The sequence below is a fragment of the Lepidochelys kempii genome, chromosome 1 (assembly GCF_965140285.1).
Source record: "Lepidochelys kempii isolate rLepKem1 chromosome 1, rLepKem1.hap1, whole genome shotgun sequence".
NCBI classification, from domain to species: domain Eukaryota; kingdom Metazoa; phylum Chordata; order Testudines; family Cheloniidae; genus Lepidochelys; species Lepidochelys kempii.
This window is the reverse complement of record NC_136380.1, coordinates 144384754-144410577: the sequence shown is the minus strand read 5'-3', so window position 1 is coordinate 144410577 and position 25824 is coordinate 144384754. Positions and strand designations below refer to the sequence as shown.

At 38.6% G+C, this 25824-nt stretch overlaps 1 protein-coding gene and 1 non-coding gene across 5 annotated transcripts in view; both read right to left on the bottom strand.

Moving 5' to 3' along the window:
* The window catches only part of POLA1 (DNA polymerase alpha 1, catalytic subunit), a 351812-nt gene that overhangs the window by 274321 nt on the left and 51667 nt on the right, over window positions 1-25824 (bottom strand). For 3 of the 4 annotated variants that reach the window (XM_073357730.1, XM_073357749.1, XM_073357766.2), the window contains exons 16-26: window positions 24246-24330; window positions 21965-22026; window positions 21121-21210; window positions 19615-19731; window positions 18182-18357; window positions 17606-17735; window positions 17014-17133; window positions 14121-14217; window positions 13018-13142; window positions 7927-8076; window positions 7573-7695 (exon numbers count right to left, since the gene is read on the bottom strand). In XM_073357730.1, the coding sequence (XP_073213831.1) occupies window positions 7573-7695; window positions 7927-8076; window positions 13018-13142; window positions 14121-14217; window positions 17014-17133; window positions 17606-17735; window positions 18182-18357; window positions 19615-19731; window positions 21121-21210; window positions 21965-22026; window positions 24246-24330 (1275 nt within the window). The remainder of the gene's footprint in view (window positions 1-7572; window positions 7696-7926; window positions 8077-13017; window positions 13143-14120; window positions 14218-17013; window positions 17134-17605; window positions 17736-18181; window positions 18358-19614; window positions 19732-21120; window positions 21211-21964; window positions 22027-24245; window positions 24331-25824) is intronic. The other variant, XM_073357757.1, reaches the window with a different exon arrangement.
* On the bottom strand, window positions 13580-13713 carry LOC140905642 (small Cajal body-specific RNA 24). Its single transcript, XR_012156888.1, has one exon.

The following is a 25824-nucleotide window of genomic DNA, read 5'->3' as shown; positions in this document are numbered from 1 at the left end:
TCTTTTCCAAGCTGAACAGTCCCAGTTTTTTAATCTCCCCTCATACTGAAGCTGTTCTATACCCCTCATCATTTTTGTTGCCCTTCTCGATACCTTTTCCAATCCTAACGTATCTTTTTTGAGATAGGACAACTAGAACAGCATATAGTATAAGGTATCTGAGTACCATGAATGTGTATAGAATCAGAGGGTTAGGAAGGACCACAAGGGTCATCTAGTGGCATTATGATATTTACTTTTGTCATCTATCCCCTTCCTAATGGTTCCTAACATTGTTAGCTTTTTGAACTGTTGCTGCACATTGAATAGATGTTTTCAGAGGACTATCCACAATGACTCCAAGATCTCTTTCTTGAGAGGTAAGAACTAATTTAGATCCCATCATTTTGCAACAGTTTGTTTTCCAATAAGCATTATTCTACATTTATCAACACTTAATTTAATCTGCCATTTTGTTGCCCAGTCACTGAGTTTTGTGAGATCTCTTTGTAACTTCTTGCAGTCTGCTTCACACGTAACTATCCCAAGTAATTTTGTATAATTTGCAAGTTTTGTCAGCTCGCCGTTCACCCCTTTTTCCAGATCACTTATGAATATGTTGAACAGCACTGGTCCCAGTTCAGATCCTTGGGGGACACCACTATTTACCTCTCTCCATTCTGAGAACTGACCATTTATTTATACCCTTTGTTTCCGCCTTCTTAGGTGTGGAGGCATAGGATGCTGGGATGTGCCAGCAGATCGAAGGACATGATCATTCCCCTCTATTCGACACTGGTGAGGCCTCATCTGGAGTACTGTGCCTAGTTTTGGGCCCCACACTACAAGAAGGATGTGGAAAAATTGGAAAACGTCCAGCGGAGGGCAACAAAAATGATTAGGGGACTGGAACACATGACTTATGAGGAGAGGCTGAGGGAACTGGGATTGTTTAGTCTGCGGAAGAGAAGAATGAGGGGGGATTTGATAGCTGCTTTCAACTACCTGAAAGGGGGTACCAAAGAGAATGGATCTAGACTGTTCTCAGTGGTAGCAGATGACAGAACAAGGAGTAATGGTCTCAAGTTGCAGTGGGGGAGGTTTAGGTTGGATATTAGGAAAAACTTTTTCACTAGGAGGGTCGTGAAACACTGGAATGCGTTACCTAGGGAGGTGGTGGAATCTCCTTCCTTACAAGTTTTTAAGGTCAGGCTTGACAAAGCCCTGGCTGGGATGATTTAGTTGGGGATTGGTCCTGCTTTGAGCAGGGGTTGGACTAGATGAAGTCCCTTCCATCCCTGATATTCTATGAATCTCACCGGTTCCAATATGGCATCATTAATTGTGAAAGTCACCTTACTTGGGCACTGAGGCTGCAGAATGTCCAATAGTCAATGGACTTGGACTTCCTCTAGAAATATCTGGAGATCACTAGCCACCCTTCATAGTAAAGTCCTCACTATGGTCTTCTGGTGGGGATGCCTCATCCAAGGAAGAGGAGGAGATTTCCAACTGAACTACTGGTACCTGTGGTTCTGGTTGAACATCATCCCTTTCCTCCTACACTGACAAAACCAGTTGTTCACACAAGGAGAATGAGTGGAATCCTGGGTGGGTCCCAGATGTCTGAAATAGGGATCACATGGGACCCCAATAGGGCCAAAAAAGAGGGCCAAGTGTTTGAGAGGACCCCATCACAGGGGGATCATTGGTCTCCTAGGCAGGTCATGTTCATAAGGGTAGCGACAATAAGTCCTAGATCACCTGTCCAGGCTTAGTTCTGTCTGTGGAGATTAAGAAGGGGCCAGCTCATCAGATCCATCAGAATCCAAAAATCAGCCCTGTTGTAACAGCAGAACAATTAGTACAAAGGCAATCCTGCCTGATGGCTGTAAGAAAGACAGTTCCTGAGACACCAAAGGAATCTTCTGGTGTAGTAATTTCCCTCAGGGGGGCTGGGCAAGAGAAGAGAGAAGACTGCAGGGAGAGGAAGATATCCTCTGGGGCCATGTAGGTCTCTGTGCATCCTGGTGTGTGGCGAGTTCTGATGGTCCAATGGTTGCAGTACATCCCTGGTTCCAGAGTGTGTTTTGGGAAGATGCATCAGAACCATAAAATCTGGAGCTGCACTTGTAGATGGTACTGGCAGATGCAGGGGTGGTGGAACAATTTGTATGGTGGGGGTGCTGAGAGCCATTGAACCAAATTGTAAATCCTGTATAGGATTGAAACCACTTCAAGCCAAGGGGGTGCTGCTGCACCCCCAGCGCTTCTAGTTCCAGCACCTATAGAAAAATGATTGTGCTTGTGCTTCAGTACCAGAGTCCCCAACGGACCCAGTGGATCCTTCTTCCTGCACACCTTACTCTCCACCCTGGGGGTTTTCTGCAGAGCCAGTTACTTAGAAGTCTGTGTGTAAGGGCTCGCCCGACTCGATGGGCTTGGGGAAGGAATGCGCCTTTTATGGACAGGGGGATGGGGTCTCCACTCTAGGGAAACAAACTACACTGAGACCAACTGAACTAAGCTAAAAAGTAACTATTTACCTTTTTTACAGGTATTTACAGGTTTTGTGAAATGCTGAAGCCAGAAAGGACACTGGATCCTGACTCAGACCATGTGGAGTTAAGAAGGAATTGAGAGGGGGTTAACCTGCACCGCTTCTTATACCCTCGCTCAGGAGCATGAGGAGATCCACTGCGCATGTGTGGGCCAACCGACACAGCTTGTTAAAATCCCTAGACTCAGGCGCATGCAGACCCACATGTGGAATACACATAAGGACCAGAACTTGAAGAACTGACTCTTACCTGTCCAGCAGGACACTGAAACGCTAAAGGAGCCTCTGAAGGAAAGAGCTTTGTACTGGAAATGGTCATGACTCTATGTAAATCATAAAAATTGTCATGTATGAAGAATGTATGCAAATATAGAGACAGCCTCCATCAGCTCAAAAGAAAAAACCTTGAGATACCAGACAGAATTTAAAAAAAGTTTTCCATCTTGAACATCCTTAGGTTTTTGTTGAAAAATTTGAAGTCCATTGCATCTTCCTCTTTTATGAGACATCTCAGGGAGAAAAGCACCACAAAAGGACTGCTGTCTTTTGAATAGGATCCATAGTCCCTCCTACAATGTCTGAAGGATAGCAAGGACTTCTTCAATTTCACTGAATCATAAAGCACCAGTTTGGCCTAACACCTGAATATTTAGAGGCAGCTAAGAACTCTTCTGCTTGGGCTTTCAAGTATCTAGGTCACATGACTCCACAAAAATCATATTGGATGTCAAAGCTCTAGTGGAAGTGTGGATGCCATCCACACAAGCATCCAAAAAGGCAGCTACTTATGAGATTTTAAGAGGACCTGTTTCCCAGCTTGTGTTCGTCTCTCCCCCACCATATTTTGGGGAAGGAGGCCTGACAAGCTGCCCCATCCAGAACGGCTCTGGCAAAACATGTGGATGCACCAGAGGCCCAGAACACAACAACAGATGAACAAGACTCAAGGTGAAATGGAATGAAGCCCTGCTGCCTCAGCTCAGAGGAAGGAGATAGAAAAGGAAGAGAGTACGTAAGGTACGATGTCTGTTTCCCTTTGTTTTAATTTTCAATTAACCTATTTCGGCTTTTTGATTTCACTTTCTCTTTTCCCTTGCCCCTCCTCCCCAGCTCCCTTTCGCAGACAGTGGTGACAAACAGCTGTAATCTTTGACTACCAGGGCCTTAGAATTAATTTAAAAATCTGAATAGGAAATTTGAAATTAACCTGACTGGCAAACTTCATCCTTTCACTTAATGTACTGCAACAGGAATTTCTGTAACTTACCTACAAGTTGTGGTGAAAGAAAGAAGAGTAATTTTGCCCCTCTGTGGTCTAATTTTCTGGCCAAGAAGGTGGGTCACCTGGGGAACTAATTGGAACACTAAAGAACCATGTCCAAGAGGAGATGCCACTACGTGGAAAGACCACTGATCTGGGGTCACAGCCAATGGCAACCAAGTTAGCCTCAGACAGCAGCTTGGCAACTCTTCTGTTGTCCCACAAGAAACAGCCTTCTTCCCAGGGGATCCTGAATACAGAAGCCAAACACATCTGACATTCCATTGGAAGGCTGCTTGTCAAAAAGGCTGAAAAAGAGTGACCTTATACTTACTGTCACTGGTCTGTAGAGAGCTAGCTGATCACGTGGTACTGCCTCTCCTTGTTTCCAGTTGCTAAATTACATTACAGGACAGCTAAAATTACATTAAAAACTCTCCTATTACTTTTCCATGTAAGCAACTGCTGTAGTTACCACAAGAAAAGTAACCCATGAAACTCATTAAAGTTTGTTCACACTATGAAAAAGTTTCAAAACCACTGTACTATAATCCAACCCAACAATGCCCCATTTGGATGGCAAATACTGCAGAGAATCCTTTTTGTTTTGTTTTTAAAATCCCATTCAATTATAAAAATAATTCATGTAAAATATATCTACTGGTCTTCAGTTTTAGCAAACACTTGTGCTTATAAACATTGAAGGCCAAATTTGAGTTGGCAGCGTTCATATATTCTCTCCCTTTTTGGAAAGCATTTTTCTTCTTCCAGAATATATAAAAATTGTACAAATAAGTTTGTGATACGATGTAATATTTCAGATTAAAACTAAAATAACCCCCACAGATAGTCTATATCATAAAAAAAATAAATTAAAAATCATGGAAGATCAATTTAAAAGTATGTGTACTCAAAGATGGTCACAATCATTTATTGACAAGATTGAGTCTTAATTGTTTAATGATCTCAAAGTATCTATCGCCATCTAGTGAACAACCACTACAATTACTACACTAGTCACTTTACAAATTACATTTTATGTTTCAGAGTAGCAGCCATGTTAGTCTGTATTCGCAAAAAGGAGTACTTGTGGCACCTTAGAATTGGAATCACACACACACGAAATTCATGCTGCCCAAATTTCCCCACTGAAAGTTAATCTAAATATGCCTGCAGTTGTACCAGTCTGTACTGAGTTTCCAACATCATTAACTAAATACAGTTGTGTCAGATGGGATCTGCATCAGAGATTCAGAAGAGCACTTACCTTCTATAAGAAATGACATTGATGGCATATGTCAGGGGTCAGTAACCTTCGGCACAACGCCCACTGGCCAGGAACGGCGAACCATGGCCGCTGGGAGCTGTGGGGGGGCCATGCCTGCGGATGGTCAACATAAACCTAACACCTCGTGGCCCGCCTGCAGATTACCTTGATAGGCTATGTGCCGAAGGTTGCCGACCCCGGTGTATGTGCTGCACCTCTCACGTGCACAGCTATGTTGCCCTTCATAGAAGGAATTTCTGCCACATCACATGAAATTCTTTTGCCATTAAATCCAAGTGTGCATATGAGGTAATTTCTGCCCAATTAATATGATTTTTAACAAGTTTTTAAAGAAAGTAATTCCTGAAGTTTTTAGCCACCACAACACACTTGCATGGTCCAACCTACTTCTAATATGTCATCACAACCAAACCCAATCTCACCAAAATACTATTAATAAAAGTTGAAAACTGTCAATATTATTAACTTTTATTAATAGTATTTTTTAACTTTACACTATATGAATTTCCAGCTTTGTTTGTGTTTTTCACACTGAACTTTCTGCAAACATATTTACGGTGCAGCCCTCAACTACGGGATGGTTTGACAACAGAGTAAAATGTAGCACTTGAAAATCCGACCTACATCTATTCAAATTACATTCCCTGGAGATATTTCGTATCACCTTATTTACCTATGCACGTATCATCAGGTGCATAAGAAATAACATTTAATCACATTTCAAAGAAAAACTTCTTATATGTTACTTTAAATTAGATCCCTAAGACTTTTCCTGAAATTATTTTTTCTCATTTACTTCTTGATACAGACAGCCCACAGCTCCTGCTACTGACAGTAATGCAATTTATATTAGCATTAAGTGACTGGCAAAAATCTAGGCACCAAGAGGTTAACACATTAAATGGTTTAAGACACTCTCCCTTCTAGCTATAGTATTGCAGCATTAACCAAAAAGAATGATTAAAAGAGGTTTCTTTTTTTTAAGAGTGAACTGAGTCTAGGTCTGTGGAAAAAAATTAATTAAAAAACATTATCATTTCTCCTTACCTATTTACTGCCTACCCTTTCTATCACAGATCACTCTATAACACAGCAGATATAAGAAGTTTAATCAGTTTCTACCATAATTATATACAGGTATGATCCAGAGCTCATTCTGAAAAATTCTGGCCTTTTTAAATAGCTATGTGAAAGCAAACTTTTCTTTCCTATTAAAAAAGAGAGAGGGACAAGAATATGAGTATTAAAAAGATCAAACTGAAACCAAATGAGGTAGAGGTCTTGTATAACGAGTGAGAATATAAAAAAATGGTGTGGAATTCATGGACTGTAGTCTAATTCAGGTATAAATTTGTTCAAAACTGTATTTGTCTTGTAGTTGACTTAAGAAGTTGGTACAATAAGTGTCTGAATCTTAAATACAAGATATTTCCCAAGAATACTAAAATCTTTAGTCTCCCTCACACCAATCGTTCACAATAACCCCTTGGAAGCTTAACATTTTATTTCCTAACTAAATATTTGCACTCTGTTTTTTGTAAGATTAAATACAGTGGCTAGGCTGCTCAGTTTTTAAAAATAACGAGAAAAGGAATATTTGTTTTGATGGGAAGACGGACAGAATAGTACAGGCTTCATAAAGAAAGAAGAATGAAATCAAGGTTTTTTTATTCATCAAACTTGTCAGCATCCCTTAAAAAATTTTGGATCCTTTTGAGTCCATGACATGAATTGTAACTGCAGGAAGTAGCAGCATCTAAGGCTACGGCTATACTACAGCCCTTACAGTGGTGCTGCTGTACCGATGCACCTGCACCACTATAAGCTATCTAGTGTAGCCCTTTAAGCCAACAGGAGAGAGCTCTCCTGTCGATTTAATTAATCCACCCGAAGGAGCGGTGGTAGCAATGTCGGTGGGAGAAGCTCTCCCACCAACATAGCACTGTCCTCACCGGCGCTTAGGTTGATGTAACTTATGTCGCTTGCGGTAGGAGAGTGGCTTATTCACACCCCTGAGCGACATAAATTATACCGATATAAGTGGTAGCGTAGACAGAGAGAGCAAGGCACCAATTCAACAAGGTTCTTAAACACAGGCATAACTTTATGCACGCAAGCAGTCCCACTGAAGTCAAATAGTCAGCTAAGCACATTGCTGAACTGGGGCCTACATTACCAACTGTTTCCCGTCATGGAAAATTTACAAGTAAACATTGATCTGGCTACAACAGACCAGTTCAACATGACAAACACCAAAGGAAGACCCAAACCTATGGCTACAATTTGTTTTATTATTTTTTTAATTGCTTAACTCTATTCTTGTCACCTGTCCTTCTGCATTACAAAAAGGCCAAAATAAAATTATAATTACAAAGCAAAAATGAAGGCAAAAGATTTGTAAGTGAGTAAAGACCAATCTACTACTCAATTAAAACCTGGGATGATTTAAGTTTACCATTTTAAAATGCTATTTAAGTGACTCACCTCTCTCCCTTTGTGTGTCACCAAAGCTGCCAAAGGCTTGGCATAGAATCTACTGTAGGAAAACCCCAGACAGCCGTACATGCTATTAGCTGTAAGCTTCAAAGCCTTCTGCCTGATATCATACTGAAAAGGAACATAACCAATATATTAATCACCATAACCACCAAACAGAAGCTGAATGCAATATTATCAAGTTAGCTATTTCTGACACCTATCAGCTCTCTAAACCACAAGGGAGCATCTTACAATTTGTTTCCGACCTCCATTTACTATTAATCACTCCTATTCTGTAGTCTGAGCAATGAACTTAAATAAGGTATAGTGAAGGCAGAGGAGTGCTTCCATAAGACACACCTGTAAATAGAGGTCAGGATTTAAATCAGTCTGTTTCATCAATTGCTTGACTTGTCTCCTTCTCTCCACCAGCTTCCTGATCTCTTTAGGCAAAATTCCCATTTCTAGAGATGGATCTGGTAGTTCTGGAACTTCTTCTTGCATTCCATCCTGTCAAATAATCATTTATTTTACCAAGTATTTGCTTTAAAAGTAGATTTTTAGTCTATTAAAAAGCAAGGACATGAAAAAGTTAGTTCATTTTTGCAGAGTAAAAAGGAAACTGCACTCTCAGTACACAGTTTAAGACAGCAGAAGTGAAGGTGGTTTTCATGCTTTTCAGCTGTATTAATTTTGTGCTGCTGAACCACTGACCCCCAGAATTCTCGAGTCTATTATTGTCTATTCACTGCCAGTACACTAACACTCTTCTAATGCACCCCAAAAGACTTGGCTCTCAGATGTCACACTAGGAACAGAAAAAGAAAAGGAGTACTTGTGGCACCTTAGAGACTAACCAATTTATTTGAGCATAAGCTTTCGTGAGCTACAGCTCACTTCATCGGATGCATACTGTGGAAAGTGTAGAAGATCTTTTTATACACACAAAGCTATTACCAGCAGGAGAGTGGGGTGGGGGGAGGTATTTTTTCATGCTTTGTAGAAGATCTTTTTATACACACACAGCATGAAAAAATACCTCCCCCCACCCCACTCTCCTGCTGGTAATAGCTTTGTGTGTATAAAAAGATCTTCTACACTTTCCACAGTATGCATCCGATGAAGTGAGTTGTAGCTCATGAAAGCTTATGCTCAAATAAATTGGTTAGTCTCTAAGGTGTCACAAGTACTCCTTTTCTTTTTGCAAATACAGACTAACACGGCTGTTACTCTGAAACCTGTCATAGGAACAGAAAGTATCTGGGGTATATTAGCACCGCTGCATGAAGACAGGTTAAAAATGAATTGTTTCAGAGCCGTAGGGACAAGAGTTTCAGATACCAATTGTATTTGACGGAAAGCGAGACTATCGACTTGCCTATATGAAAACTTAGTTTGTGGCAAGGTGGGGTGAAAAATCTCTCTCACACTAGCTTGCCATGCACTAACTGTCCATGTGACTCCTGCTGCTGCACCCTAAAAGTTCCATAGCGCACTTTGATCTACCTCACTTTGACACAGGAGCAGGATCTAGATAGATAATTAGTGCACAGCAGACTAGTGCAAGCTAGATTTACATCCCAGCTTGCCACATACAGTTTGCATAAATAAGCACTAAATCTCCAGGTGAAAGAGAGTTAGATAATATTAAGTGTGAAGATTGGAAGGCAGCATCTGGAGGGGTCACTATTTCACATGTTGCTTCTGAGGCGAGTAATTTTTTACTTTCATATTTAGATGTTATTGGAAATGGTTATAAAGCACTGTTATCTTGTATGATATTGCCTTCCTGATTCTCAACAATATCTCAGAATTTGCTTCTGAAAGAACGACAAAGACAAGCAACATGCCTTCCTACTTGAGCTGTGTACAGAAGGAGTTATTCGAACTTGAATGCTTTGCCAATACAAGCCATAATGAGATAACTCTCACAAGTGATTCCTCTCCCCTTTCCAAGCACATACATTTTTAATAAATAAAGAATATTGGAAAGATGCATATATCATCATTTTACACCTCAATTTCAGTGTGATAACAGTCTCCAGGTTTGGAATTTAAGCACAAAAATACACACTATTTTCAACCTTATTTCTTTGAAAGGGGATGGATATTTGTTTAAAAATTGTGTTCTCAGACAATACTGCTAGGTTGAAATGTGTTTGCCAGCCTATTGGAGCAGGGACAACGAGTATCACAAACAGTGGGGGCCTTTGCAAACACTTTTCAGAAAAGAGCAACTTTGTATATATTATTGTTTACAGCTAAGAGCCAAAATAATGTATTTAAATCATTTACCTGAAGTTTCCTAATACACCTATCAGGGAAAAAAAGCACTCTGACCATTTCAGGGATTTATAATTAAGAGAACACTGCCTGGCTTTGCAAGTTACAGACCAAAATGTAAAGTCAAGGACAGATTTTACCAACAAACTTGGTGTCGTTATTGGCCTCATACGGGTGGGGTACCTACAGTGCAGCGGTTTACACATTTACATATACTTTCTGCTATATGCCCATGGATTTTCTTTGGATCCAAACACTCCAAATCAAGAGATGTACATAATTGTACAGATATAAATCTTAAAGAGTTCCAACTCTTGAACTGTGCCTAAATGTGAACACGGTGGCAAAACTACAACCACTTTCATAGGCTTCAATTAATCCGGCATTAGCTTATGAGACAAAGTGTCAGAAGTGGAACGATACACCCATCAACTTAGGAATGAGCCAAAAGCTTCTATGTTAACGAAGGATACTTCTGTATAATTATCACCACAAAGGAGAAAGAAAAATAAATCTAAATGTCCACAGTCCAGAAAGTTATAAAAGGTATTGCTGAAGATGGACCATTAAGAAACGTTAGGTTGTTTGATTTAACAGTTCACCCTGATCTAGAAGGCAACCAAGAGTCACCCTCAGCCAGGGTGGATAAAAAAAAAACCCAAACAATTTAGAAAAAAAATCAGTTTTTAATTTAAATTAAATTCAGGTTTAGTCTTAAAAAATAAATCTATTGAAAATTAAATCTGACACTGACAACCCATGTTAGAGCCTAAATTTATTATAGTCCATTAAAATCATTTACAATAAAAACAAAAACAAAAAAAATCCATGTTTGTTGGCAAGTTTACGTTGAAGTCACTGGCTAAGCAGAGTTTATTGAAGTATTAAAACAGCTTTTGACAGCTTAGCACCTTCTGCAGGTGCAAACAGAATTTTTTTTCATTTCAGTTTATTCAACTAGTTCAATTCAACATCTAGCTGACTCAAAATTAAGAAACCAACTGGGAATTGAAAAAGCAGAAAAGTTTGTTTTCTTCTTCCAATCTCTGAATAAAAACCAAGGGCATGTCTATACAGCACCAACAAAGTGTGCCAGAGGGGTGTGATTTGTAAAGCACTCTAATGTGTTGCACTCTAATTGCAGGTAGACTCTGCTGTTGTGCTCTAGAAGGTGTCGAGTTCATGTTAACATAGTCCATTAACGTGAACTAGGTACTTTTTAGTGCACACCAGCAGGATCTATGGGCGGCAGTTAGACCACAACATGTTAGACCTTTACAAATTACACTCACTCTGGCATCCTTCGTCAATGCTGTGCAGACAAGTCCTAGGTGTGAGAAGATCAGATCCCCTAGTTGTAAAATCTTGAAGGACATGGTGACCAGAAACAATCAGTTCAATTCACCGAGTATGGACAATACCATTTTTGTTTAATAAATGAGTTAGTTTTAAATGCAAAACTGTTTTAAACAGCTTCCTTCTTATGTATCCAGCACATTTAAGGTAATTTTATTTATTTTTAAAAAAAGAAAAACTAAAATGCTGATTTTGTGAATTTTTAACTGAATTTGAATTGCCACCTAAACAGAATTTCACCTAGATCACATGTAAAAAGTTATTCACCTAGTAAATAGAAATGCATGATTCACCATTTTCCAACCTAATATAAAAATTAAGCATCTGAATAAATGCAAGTTAAGCTATGTACCTGCTTAAATAACTGTATATAGATATATAGTGTATCCTCCTGATTGCAAGAAGAAGGACCAAATGAAGCGTGAAGGATATATTTAGTTGCAAATCAACGTTTTAATAGTTACCAACCAACAAGAATCAACCTCTTTTTAGGAAGATAATCATGTTTTGCATTTGAATTTTTTAGTTAAAATTGATGATTTAAAATCATTAGTAAAAATTTGTGATTTAAGTAGCTTTGATTTGAATCTATCCATTTTACCTGCACCCCCCAAATGCAGCAGGCACAGAACAGGCTCCTGAATTGACACACTGTTTATTCCATCATTGAACCCAACTGAAGGGGCATATTGCTAGTCTGCAGCTCAAGTAACTAGTACCACAGAGACAGTCAAACACCCCTAGTGGCTCCAGTCAATTCATATTCTCCAGTTAAACATATTTGGTGTTCAGGACTATAGAACGGAGTATGTCCCATGGAGCATACATTTTGCATCAGATAGCCTATACATTTCAGAGACATAATAAACCAAGTGAAGGTCCAATCTTACAGCTATATGGATTTCCCCCAACCTCATTTGGTAAACTGCAATTGAAAGGTTTCACAGAAGAAATGCTTTTATAAGGAGAAACATGAATAAGGAGGCTGTTTGTTCAGCTGAACAGAAGGAGCGAGTTCCAAGCATAAAAAGGACTGATATGGAAATATGCAAAGGTGAGCATAGAAGGAGAATACAAAAGGTAAGTTCAGAAAAGCAACTTGCAAGAAATTGTAGGAAGAAATTAAAACAGATGTAGATGGGGTGGAGTGGTGTAGTGACTAAAACGGGAGGATGAGAAATGTGAACCCAAAAAGAAGCCCATGTGAAGACAATGTGAAGACAAAAAGAAGCCCATGGGAGAAGGATAGAATGGCAAGACAGGAAGTTTATTTCTGTAGTGCTTTTATACAGATGCAAGATGACATGTATGGAGGCCAGGGATGAGAAAAAAAATGCTTCATTAGTTTGGACGATGACAAGGCACAGAAAAGGGATTTAGCAGCATAAAAAAAGGTGGATTGTATAGAAGAAGTTGTAGAGGAACAAGAGATAGGATTAACTAAACCTTCAATAAATCCTCTTGTATGGGAGAGGATAAGGAATGGAACAACATGCCAGGGGTGCAAGTACAAGGAGTATTATTGAAAGGAAATAGATGCAACAGTTACAGATAGCACATTCAAGGAACTTGGAAGCAAAAACACAATTCCCTATATTGTGTTCTTCCTTGCAGGAAAGATTGTCCTCCTTGCAAGTTTGGAAATCGCCTAGCACATAGTGAGTGCTACCAAAAGTAAAAATAATGACGACAGGGTATTGAGATAAGCATGTAGGATCAGTTTCCAGCGAGGATGCTGTTACAATTTAATTCACATGAAACACACTGAAAATTTGAACCTCAAATCAGAACACTAATAAAGCACACACAAACCTCTGCCCTTTTCTGTGCATCTGATGACTCTCTCTGCACTGTGGTAAAACATATGTTGAACTCCTGGATAATTGAAGGGTACAAGCTGTTGAAGTCCAGAAGCAAAATAAATGTGTCATAAAAACCTGAAATAGAATACAGAGTAGAAGGTATAATACAGTGTGAGGATCCATATAATTATTCATCCCCACTAGATGCCTAATCCAATGCCCATTAAAGCCAAATTAAAGATTTCCATTTAGTTTCAGGGCCCAATTCAGTAACTATAAATAAGAAATTTGACTAATATGGATGCATCTGTGGTGGGGAAGGAGAAGACTTCATACAGTGAAGTGGGGAGGTTTGGGACAGGGCTGTGAGTGTCAGAAGTTTTTGCAGGAAAAGAAGTGACCCCCACTCCCATATTACATGGCTGAACCCAGACTAAGCTGAGTGTTGCCAGTCTACACAGTTTTGTAAAAGCTTGAGAAGTAGCTTGAATTCAGAGACCAGTGCACTATGTGATGTGTCTAAGCAACAGTCCTAAGAAAAGGTTCAGATGTGCTATTAGCCAGTGATTGAGGACTGTCAGAAGTGGAACGATCTAACCCCTCTTAACTTGCCAGGGTTAAACAGACAGCTTCTGTATTATTGTAGGATGCTTTTGTACAGTTATCACCACATATAGGAGAAACAAAGAAAAACCTTAAGCATCCACTAGCAAAAATATACACATGCTATACACAACCTAAATAGAAAAACCCCTAATTTATCCATGATGTTGCATGAAAGAGATACTACTCTACTGGCAAACAAAATTAAGCATTCTTTCCTGTTTGTACCCAAAATGAAAAGCACATATATAAAAGTTACTTCTGTGTCTATATCCTTACAAGAAAGTTGTGCTACATTGCTTCCCCCCGACCTTCTCAAGATTCTGGCCTAATAATCATCATTCTGGATTCTTTTCCTTTCATATAAAAGGGGTTGCGGATTTTCCCTGCCTTTTGCTTTGAAACTTTTTGAACAAACAGCAATGAAACAGCATTTTAGTTTAGCTGGAGCTAACCTTCACATTTATGACCAGATATACTGCTTTGAGCAGTAAAATTGCCAAATCTTACCCACTTTTGGATCCAACACTAGACCCCCCGCATATGCTGCCTTCTTTCTCCCTATCTTTGATTTATTCTGATCTTCAACATCTTCATCTTCATCCACCTGTATTTGGCATAAAAAAATTCCTTCATCTAGCCTCTTTTAAAAATAATATCAAGTTTCTAATTTAGAAGTCTTCATTTACAAAAGAAAAATTGGAATGAGTGGGATAAGAATGGAGTTTTTTTCTAACAGACATCTACTACATGAATATTTTTATCAATATCCTGATTAAGGCTCTTTCCATCACTAAATTGCACTAAGATTCACTGCTCTGGGAAGAGACTGATCACAAAAGATTACACAGTCTTTTAGGAATCGTCACCATAGAACAGAGCACTAGTCTATGTTGTGTTTGACACCCAACGGTGGAGAGAAAGCAAAGTTACTTTAAAAGAATATTATTGAATTAATTTAAGCCCAAAATCTAGTTTACAAAAATAGTGTTGTTTTTTTTTAAAAAAAAACCCAATACACTTTAGATCAATAGCAATGCTTGCAATTTTTATTCTGATAAGAATTTTTTTTTTGAATTAAACATTGCCTCAGTGTAGTAATGCAAGTAAGGGAGAAAGTGAAACTGATTATAATCAAACCATGAAAGTGACTGCTGCTGTTGGGCATCTCAGCACCGAGAACGTCCCTGGTATAGTCTGAATCTGTTCTCCTGGTGCCGGAGTCGATATGGGTGCTCCCAGGACCAGGCCCCGTATGAACAGAGCGAGTTGCACCACAGTTTGCTCCTTTCTGCTCATGCTTGACACCATCTCAGACTTGGGGGGCTTATCACACGACAACTTTTTCCTGTGCCTCTCTTTGTGTGAGGACACTAAGCTCCTTCCTGAGCTCCTACCCCATTGCTCAGAGCAACCCTTTTTGATACCCCAGTGCCACTTTCCCAGCGGATATCTTTGAAGTTGCCTATCTGCCCAAGGGACCGCTGGACAATACAGACCTGCCCATTAGACAGGTCTTGAAGCATAGCTCTTCCAGAGCCAATGCCACCTTCGTGGATCATTCCAGAAGAAAGCGCTTCAGCCTCACATCTTGCGACCTGAAGTCGCTGCAGAGAAAAATAGGCAGCCCAAGCATCTGCTAGGGATACGGGATTCTCCCAGACAGAATAGGCCCTTCTATGTGAGTCTTTCAGGAGGATTAGCCCTCAGTCTTCCACAGGTAGTAAGAAGGAACCTAGCTGATGTCCAACCTGCTTAACTGCTCAAGCTAAACTTTCTAAGAATGAGGAGCACAGGGTACATGTGCCCCCCTGCACACTGATAGTCAAGAAAAATCCAGTCTTGCTGTGACACATGGCTAGAAGGGGTTAAATATCCTGCAAAATAAATAACCCTCAAAAGACGTGGGGAGATAATGTTTGTGGTTTTGCGTATTTAAATATGTGTGAGTAGGGTTGACAATGTAATGAACAGTCTCTGTCTATGCTGTATTCTGATAATTCAGGGATCAAAAGAACATCCTAGCATTTAAATGAATTATAAACACAGGATATCTCGTTATTCATCTCTCTTTGAAATGTATAGCAAATAATCTGTAATTGGTGGAGGAACAAGCAAATTGCCTTATGTTAATTCTATAAGTACTGGTGATGAACCTCCTTCAAAGTCATCCTAATTACCTTTTGTTCCCTGAGGAACTCCAATTTGCCAAAGAGAACATAAAATTGTACAAAAGATTCTTGGGTCCTGATTCTGTCATCTCAGATCCGCTTAGGCTTCAGCAGAGGAAGCTGGAGTCACAAGACTGAGGTCCCAGTTATGCTGGTATGCCCTGAATATGATATTTGGACATTGGACTATAACCTATGAACTATTTGAAAAAGAACTCTTTGCAACTACTATGCTCACCATCTCTGCTATGAATCTGAACCTAAATGAATTGAACTCATGTCTGTATGCATATTGATCTTTTAACCATACTCTCTATTTTTTAAGAAATTTTAGTTTAGTTAATAAGAATTGGCTGTAGCATGTATTTGGGCAAGATCTGAAACATAATGTATTCAATCCTTTGGGATTGGTAAAACCTTTTCTTTTATATGATGAAATACAATTTTCAGAATCATCATATTTGACTTAGGTACCTAGATGGAAGCCTGAGGCTGGATCACTTCAAGGGAACTGTGTTGTTTGGACTTCTGAATAACCAGTAAGGTAAGAAAGAAGCTGTTTTTGCTGGCTTGGTAAATCTAAGTAATGGAATATCCACCAGCTTTATGGGGATTGTCTGCCCCATTCTTTGCTGTTCACCCTAACTGAATGACCATAGCTGGTCCCCACTCAAACGCTGGTCACATTTGCACACAAACTGCATGCGCACCTATAGTGGGACACATGTGTGAAGAAGATATTAAGATATTAAGTTTTTTCTAAAAACCTTATTGGTATCTATAAGGGTCTTTTCAACAAGGGAGAAACTGACTGGTTCACAGAAAAATAAAGGAACTGACTATATACCAAGTACCATTAAATGTACAAATTAAACACAAAAAAAACCTGAAAAAATATTTGATAAGATTACTGATCTTGAAAGAAGTTAAGTGCTCCTGTAATTATAATAGGTAAAAAACTTCAGACAGCAATGTGTTTTTTCAAGTTGACAGTGTCCCTTTAAACCACAGGCTTTTCACTTCACACTTAAGACAAATTGTTATTATATCTTGGAAAAAGTTCTTGTTGATCTGACGTTAAACTATTCCTGTGATTGGATATAATTACTTTTTCATGTTTTCGTAAAGAAAATGATGTGCAAAGGAAAAAAGTATTAGTGTTTTTATAAGAATTTATCCAAAAAAAGATCATGGAAGAAGTAAGTCAAAACAAGAATATATTTGGGACCCACCAGCTTCTGCTGAGGCTTTTTAAAAACTTGCTTGTCAGGCACAATATAGTCTCTCTCATAAAAAGCATGAAGCAGCAGGAACTCATTACGCTCTGATCGCCCACCCATCATTGTCCTTGACTATGGAGGAAAAAAAACAGAAGAATTCAAAACAAACTGGAGAAACCAAAATATTGATGCACAAAAATGAATTAAGACATAGATTTCAACCAGATACAGTCTTCTCATATATGCTATTTTCTTTTACAAGGTAAATATCTATTTTCAGGGTTATGTAATTTTGTTTGTGGGGCTTTTGCACCACACATAAACAGGTCTACCAAATGATACAACCATCTGTCCATTTCCAACTAAATACTTTCATAGCACAAACTCTAACGTCAGAAAGAAAAATCCCATGGAGGTCATCTAAATTTGAATGTACCCCAACTAATAGTTTTCATCTCTTTGAAGGACAAATGACGCACACTATTCACAGTGCATAGTTAAGGAATTTACAAGCACTGACTCAGCTGAGGCATTAACCATACCAAACCCAGAAAGCACAAGGCAATAGTTGCTTTTTAGGTGAAGGGAACGAAAACAAAATTACCATAACATTCCCAGAGATGTTTGTAATCTGCAGGGCTAGCGGAAGAACATTCAGCTCACACATGATCTGCAGAATGAATCTGGCATCTGTCCAGGTGTTCTCCAGCATGTACAGTAAGTGAGACGAATCACTGGGAAGAGAGGGAGAATGTCAAGTTTAAACCTGAAACATGTCGGTACGAATTTTGCAGAAGAGTAGACCTAAATTCTGTACAATGGCTCTAAGATCTCTTCAGTGTACCTGTGCCAAATTATGAAGCAAACTCATTTAGTTGCAAATAGTAATTCAAGATTGTTTATTCTATTAATGTACCTAAAGTAACATTTTCACACTGTATCTCTATTTGAACGACTAAGCCATGATCAGCAACACTGTTCTGAGAAACAGTGTTTGTAAAATACTTTTAAGATGAAAAACACAAAAGTATAGTACCCTGCTACTCAATCCCACATCTGCCTGATAAACCAAGTACAAAATTATATATGGAGACAAACTAAAAAAAATTAAATGCTGCGCCATTCCCCAACACAGAACTGCATTAAAAAAAAAAAAAAAAAAAAACACTGAGCAATATACCTGTACATATTTCTTATCTCTTCTGGTGGAATTGTTACCCTCTCGGTTTTCAAAATCTGATGGACCAATTCAGATAAATGGTAGCTCTTGCAACGAATTAATTCTTTTGCTGAAATTTCCACATCACAGATCATCCGACCACAGGCTGCATTCCTTTCAGCAAAGCCACCTCGACCCTTATCCATGCAAAAAAAAAAATAATAATGTAACATCACATACTCAAATATATGCATACGGGGCTTGATCCAAAGGCCACTCAAGGCAGTTGGAATCTTCCATTTAAATCAATGGGCCTTGGATCAGATCCTAAAGGAATTTTAGATATATTTCAGCAAAGCCTGTGGATATGAAGGACTGGGCACAGGACTCCCTTTAATAGCTAAGACTCAATCCTGCAAACCCTTACGTATGTGCTTAATTCTGTTATTATGTAGTCCCATTGAAATTTTACAACTCTCAGTAGTAAAATTAAGCACATGCATAAGGGTTTGCAGGATCAGGAAACTAAGAATGAATGTCTGGCATGGAATCTGAATTTTTTTTTTTTAAAGACCATAATTTTTGCATATTAACAAGCAGTTTAGTAATTGACAGCACAAAAAAGTCATAAAAACAACAAGTGAGGAGAACAAAGACACATTGGTGGGGAAAAACAGGGAATGAAGTGAACACAAGTATCAGCAGATAGTGTGGTGAAGGGAAGAAGAAAGAGAGAAGAAACAAAATTGAATGTTTAACTTAAAGTGGAATTTTTGCTATCAATTTAATTAAATATTTTAATCGTGTTTATAGCTAATAAAAAGACAAAAATAACTCCTCCCCTTAAAAAAGTATTTCGTTTGTCTTTCCCCTACCTTTTCCAATTTCAAAGAGAGTATCTATGTAGAAGAAGAAAAATCCTTATGAAAAAGAGAAATTAAAACACTGAAGAGTTTTCTGGTTGTGATGAAAATAGAAAAAAAAAGCATAGGCCTATAAAAAAAAACCTATGTAAGAGGGAGGTGCTGTAGTTAAGTATTCAGAATGTCATGTTCTCAGAACAAGAACGTAATAAAACTAGTGAAATATAATTTAACTACTCTCTATGGGATGATTCACCAGTCAATCCAAGCCACATTTTCCCCTCATTATACAGTTGCACTAGACACAAAGACAAAGACATCTTTTCTCTATTACAGTTATTAATCTGTCATTACCACCATCTAGTTGAGAAACGTAAACTAAATTTGCCTAACTTGAAAATTAGTTTAGCTTATTACTATAATAAAATAGTCATACAAACATTCATTATGTCTGAACTGGGATGCAAGAAATCCAACATGACCAACAGTCAAAATACATCAGAGAGGCATTCAAAATACATTAGCTAAATTAATTCATTTTAATCACATGCAATGTAAAAGAACTTAAGAGAGACTTAAGCAATCTTTTACCCCAAGCTTTGGCATGATGGACCTCCTCAGTCGACCTATCTTGGACCAGTGAGGGACTTTGCACACATTAATTCTCTGCAGCAGCACTTCCAGATCAAAGCCATAAATATTATGACCCTTGCCACAAGAAGAAAGCAACAGAAAAAGGTTATAACAAATGCAAATTAAAGGACTTACTTTCATGTGTTTAAAAAAAAAATATAAAGGGCAAAGGAATTCTAATCTAATTGATGGCATCATCAGCATACCTCTTATTGGAAATTCTAAGGGAATTTATTCATCAGCAGTACTCATTAGTCCTGACATTAACAACACTGCTCAGCAGAATACTGAAATAAACTTTGTTTCATTATAATTGGCTCACAGTTCATACAGGTTCTTTCAATTTCATTCTCATGCCTCACAGCTAGTGACAGATCTCAATTTAAATTCTCTATTTAACCACATGTGAAGACATGTTTAAATAATTCCTTCTCCTTCCACTCATAAAACCCTCCAACTACTGATGTAAGTTATATATTCATGGTATCCTAGTTGTACCATATTCCATGCAGCATGGTACATAAAGGCAGAGTTCTTACATATTTAAAATCAAACATAGCTAAATAATGCCTTTTAAAGTTCAGAAATGCAAGAGAAATATAACCATTTGTTTCCTGAAGGTACTAGTCCCAATCCTCAGCTGAAATCAGAAAGAACACAGCACAACTCAGGAAGTGGGAATGCAGAAGTATTTTTAAAAGACACCTTTCTGCTCCCCTAAAGAAGGGTCATTGTGCACCAGGCTTAAGTCAATGGGAACTGCAGGTGCTTAGCTCTGAAAAATCAGGCCACTCAGTTACCTAACTTGCAGTATCCAAAATTTTGAAGTGTTGATATCAGCATTTTCACTGACAGAGAGTCTTTCCACAACAATTATAAAACTATTAAAGAGGATATTTGTTGCCAGCCATTATTAATTTTGCCAGCACTGCTCACTTCAGTAATTTGGTAAAAATAAATCTCACATTTCCCATATAAAGCATTTATCAAGTACAAAGAAAGGCTTATTTTGCCACAAAATAAACTTAACTGACCGATGGATTTTTAAAAAAAAATATTTGTGTCTTGATTTTGGTATCAAACTATCCAAATGACATTAACAGAAATTACATGAGTATTTGGACAGATGATGAATAGACCCATAAGTATCAATATTCCACCTTCTCTGGTAACCCAAAAGCTTTTTTTTTTTTTTTTAAATTAAGGAGGGTCGTTATGTTTTTAATAATATTTAAAGTGATAAGGGCTACAACATACTCCTGAAGAGCAATTCAATATCACATGTGTAAGTATGTACACCTGCTCTATTTTATAACCACTAAAGCAAGTTAAAATCATGATGCAGAGTGAAATAAATGTAAAAGCTTTAAGGGCACAAAGAAACCAAGAATTATGTTAACATCTGCCCAGTCAACATATTTCTTAGTTCTTATCTATTAAAAAGTCAAGTTAATAGCTACTTACCACAATAATATCTGGGTCAATTTTGTGAATCTTCGCAAGGAAAAAACCCAGCAACGTTCTCTCCGTTGCAGCAATCTCTACGTTAGCGTTCTAAGAGGAGCAAGAGGGAGTACCTGGTTTCAATGACCCAATAAATACTAAAAGTTTAAAATAAAAACCCGATCCTTCACTGATGAGTTACAAGACTACAATAATAATAAACCACTGCAGAGTTTTTTCCTTCATAATTAAAGGCTTCTTGTTCTCATGCACATGACTACAGAAAGCTTTTCTCACATACCCTTTTCTGTTTTGCTTTCGGGTACAAGTGTTTCAAGAATCTTGCTAGGAGTCAGGAACAGCATGACAGTGCTACATATGATATACATAACATTTGCCCACAGGTTTAATATCACACACACAAAAAGAGTAGGTTACATTTTTGTTCTGCCAACCTTTTTAGTGCCTCTTTTAAAATGAAAAGAGGATTTTTGAAAAGAAATTTGGATGGACTTTACCGCACATGAAAATGAGAGACTAACACAACCAGCTTGAAATAAGTATAACAAAATAAAATACAATGTAAACTGCCGCACAAAGCTCTGCCAATGTACCTCAAATCTTACCTGCAACATTCTTCCTGAACCTTCTGAACTGCTAACTGTGCCAAATTATATGACAGTTTTGTAATATAAGTAGTGACAGATCAGCAGGTATGTTTTCAAAGATGATGTAAAGATTTGAATGTACATTTTCAGAGACGAAAGCTAGTGCACTAGACTGCTCCATGTAAAACTCTTCCCCCACAATTCAAAGGCAGTATCTCAGAAGGCATTCTATTCTGAATGTTAAGAAAATAAATTACCTTGCTTTTAATGATTTCTTTGAAGTCATAAGGGAAAATACAATCGTTTGGTTTGGAAATAACTGCAAAAGAAATCATAAGTGGTTTGGTCTCATTTGAGCATATGGTATGAAAAACAATGTCATTTGTTAGAAGGGTTTTTTTGGGTAAGATTATCTAAGAGTCTTTGGATCAACAGTCTAGAAGAAATGCCGCCTTTATCTTATTATGTAGTAACACTGTGCTTGGCACTGTACAAGATACAAAATGAAGTCAAGACCATGCCAAGACTCAACAACTGAATTAAAATGAAGCTATCTACTCTAAAACTAAATTTAAGAGTTTAAACTTGATTAAAAAGCTAGTTTTCTGGGATGGAAATTGAGTTGTCACTGAACAAGAACAGATAAGCAGAGGACAATCTAATCTAACATCTTGCTTTTAACAGGGACTTCTTTTTTATAGAAGTCTCAGCTATAGAATCATAGTATATGGTTGGAAGGGACCTCAGGAGGTCATCTAGTCCAACCCCCTGCTCAAAGCAGGACCAATCCCCAACTAAATCATCCCAGCCAGGGCTTTGTCAAGCCTGACCTTAAAACTATCTAAGGAAGGAGATTCCACCAACTCCCTAGGTAACGCATTCCAGTGTTTCACCACCCTCCTAGTGAAAAAGTTTTTCCTAATATCCAACCTAAACCTCCCCCACTGCAGCTTGAGACCACTACTCCATGTTCTGTCATCTGCTACCACTGAGAACAGTCTAGAGCCACTCTCTTTGGAACCCCCTTTCAGGTAGTTGAAAGCAACTATCAAATCTCCCCTCATTATTCTCTTCCACAGACTAAACAATCCCAGTTCCCTCAGCCTCTCCTCATAACTCATGTGTTCCTATCCCCTAATCATTTTTGTTGCCCTCCGCTGGACTCTTTCCAGTTTTTCCACATCCTTCTTGTAGTGTGGGGCCCAAAACTGGACCAATGTCGAATAGAGGGGAACGATCACGTCCCTCCATCTGCTGGCAATGCTATGTTTAAAGAAATTTAAACTCTGCCATGGCTTTTGAGTTAAAATTACATGGATTTTGTTTTTCAGAGTGGTAGTTATTTTAAAAGAAATTAGCAATAAATAAATCCAATAAAAGTAAAACTATTAGATGTAGGGTTGGCAGAATTAGATTTTTTTAATAATTGACAGATAGTATCGGTATATTTTTAAGCATTTTTTCTATTTTTTATTTATTTAAATGTTCACGGTTGTGGGAAATGATGAGGGAAAAATCAGGAAAAAAAGAGGAGGGGCAGGCAAAATGATTTAACAGTAGATGTTGAGATTCAAAAAGTTAAATCTTTGTAACTGTTAAAACAAATTGTCAACATCCCGTGTTGAAATATACAAATTAATATCCATAAATCATACTCTAGTAAGTTCCCAAGCAGTATTTTTCTTACTTTGCCTATCTGTAAATTTTGATCGTCATCGATGGAAATATTTTTTCGTCATTTGTGAGAGTGGTGAAATTGATGTTTATCAACCTTTACCAATAAAAATCTATTCCTTGCAAGCCTAAACCCTAATTATATGTCATTAGCCCCATTCTCAAACTGTGCCATGGAGCACTTGCAGTTTACATGCTAGCTCCTGGACCCCTGCCTCTAAGGGCATCCAAAACTCTGCGTGACTATCAGTTGGGATCTGGGGCTACATAAAGGCATTCTGGGTTGATAATACAGTTGATCACACCCACATGCTCAACTGTGCATCTTTTAAGTTTTCATGTTTCTTAATTTCATATTACTGCCTTGAGATCTCAGTTCAGACTTTTAAAAAGGAACTGAATGAAGCTATTGCTGGCCCACTTCTAGCTGAACTTTTACTTTAAAAGACTGAACTGTTTTTAAATTAAATAAAAACTTTTTTTTAAAAAAAGCAACAAGCGAGAGGAGAAAGAGGACAGAAAGAGGCAGAGGATATTTGGAGGGAGGTTACTTTGCCTTCATAGAAAAACCCTAAGATTTCTACCAAGTAAATGGAATATCAACTAAGTTTAAAAATAAGGAGGAAACCGTTGGGTAGTGAAAAAAATCTATTCACCTCACCTAATTAACTCTCTCCCCACCACCACTCAGGCATCATACCATTACTGCTGACAGACAGTGGGGAAAGCGCTGTTCACATATAAATTCTCGCTTGTACTTCTTTCCAATAAAGATTTTAAAAATAGATATTAAAAAGAGTCAAGTGAAGTTATTGAAGCAAATCTTTAAAATTGCTCTACCCATAACCTGGTCCAGATACTCACCACAGAAGTGTGTCTGGAAAGGAGGCTGAGGAGGTGCTTTATCCAAACAAAATCTTTGATGGACTAGAGCTGCAACAGCCATGACCTACACCAAGAAATGAGAAATACTGTGATAATAAACACACTGATGTGCATCTGCATATTTACATCAGGTTAACAGTATCAAATTACCCCTTTCCTTCTATCCCTCCACTCTCTTTTGAACAGCCTTCTCCAACTGCTCCTCCTTTTTAAAAAAAGGCAATCGCCTACTTTACGTGAATTGCAGCTGCAAATTGCTGAAGTCTTCAGCATTGTTTATTGATCTTAAGTAGCACAAACCACCATTCAAGAAATACTACTATTTGATTTTGATATCAAATACAGAACTGAGTGGAGAGGGGAAACTCTGCTTCATGAAGGATTTTGGTATTTCAAAACAGAGTTTTGTTCAGATTTGGAACAAAACTCCAAAATTTTGACGTTTTCTGCAAATAGAAAATGAAGCGCCAGTGAATGGGGGGGGACAGAGCTTGTTGTCCCCAACACTGGGGCACTCTGCTAGGAGGACTGCCTCAGTGCCAGGAACTCTGGGGTGCCAAAAAGACACAAGCACTCGGCTTGCTGAGGAGCCAGAAGCCTGGAAAGAGCAGGCTCTTCAGCAAGCCACGAGACCAGCTGTTGAGGAGGTAGGCAGGCAAGCTGGCAGATTCCGTTGGAACTTGCTCTCCACAGAATCTTTCAATTTTCGTGAATTGGCCAAACTCTGACAAAAAACACTTTGCCGGAATGTTTCTGACCAGCTTCAATAAAAGAGTTTGTTGGAAACAGTACAAATAATCTGTACATATAATCAATACTGGTATCTTGTACTACAGGCTAGTAGGTCAGTATTAGCTTTAGCTTTTTTGGAACTTTATTCTGGTTAATGCAGGTTTTAGAAAGTTAACATGGTGAGAACAACTTGTTAGCATGTTTAAAATATAAAGTTTAAAGCATTTAATTACAGTGGGTAGTATAAAGCAGTGGTGGGCAACCTGTGGTCCGCGGGCCACATGCAGCCTGTCAGGGTAATCCACCAGCAGGCCACAAGACAGTGTTTACATTGACCAATGGCCAGAGACGTGCTGGCTGCTGGTTCCTGCAGCTTCCATTGGCCAGCAACAGTGAACCGCAGCCACCGAGAGCTGAGGGCGGCCATGCCTGCTGACGGTCAATGTAAACACTGTCTCGTGGCCCACCAGTGGATTACCCTGACGGGCTGCATGAGGCCAGGCCACAGGTTGCCCACCACTGGTCTAGAGTTGTCAAGGTTCCTTCCCCACTCTGAACTCTGGGGTACAGATGTGGGTACCTGCATGGAAGAGCCCCTAAGCTTATTTCTACCAGCTTAGGTTAAAAACTTCCCCAAGGCACAAAATCTTTGCATTTGGACTAGGGTAGGCTGCCACCACCAAGCGCTCTAACAAAGAACCGAGGAAAAGGACCACTTGAAGTTCCTCTTCCCCCAGCAATCCCCCCAAGCCCTTACATCTCCTTTCCTGAGGAGGCTTGAGAACAAACAACTTGAGCACAGACTAGCTTGGGTTTCTTAGGACCC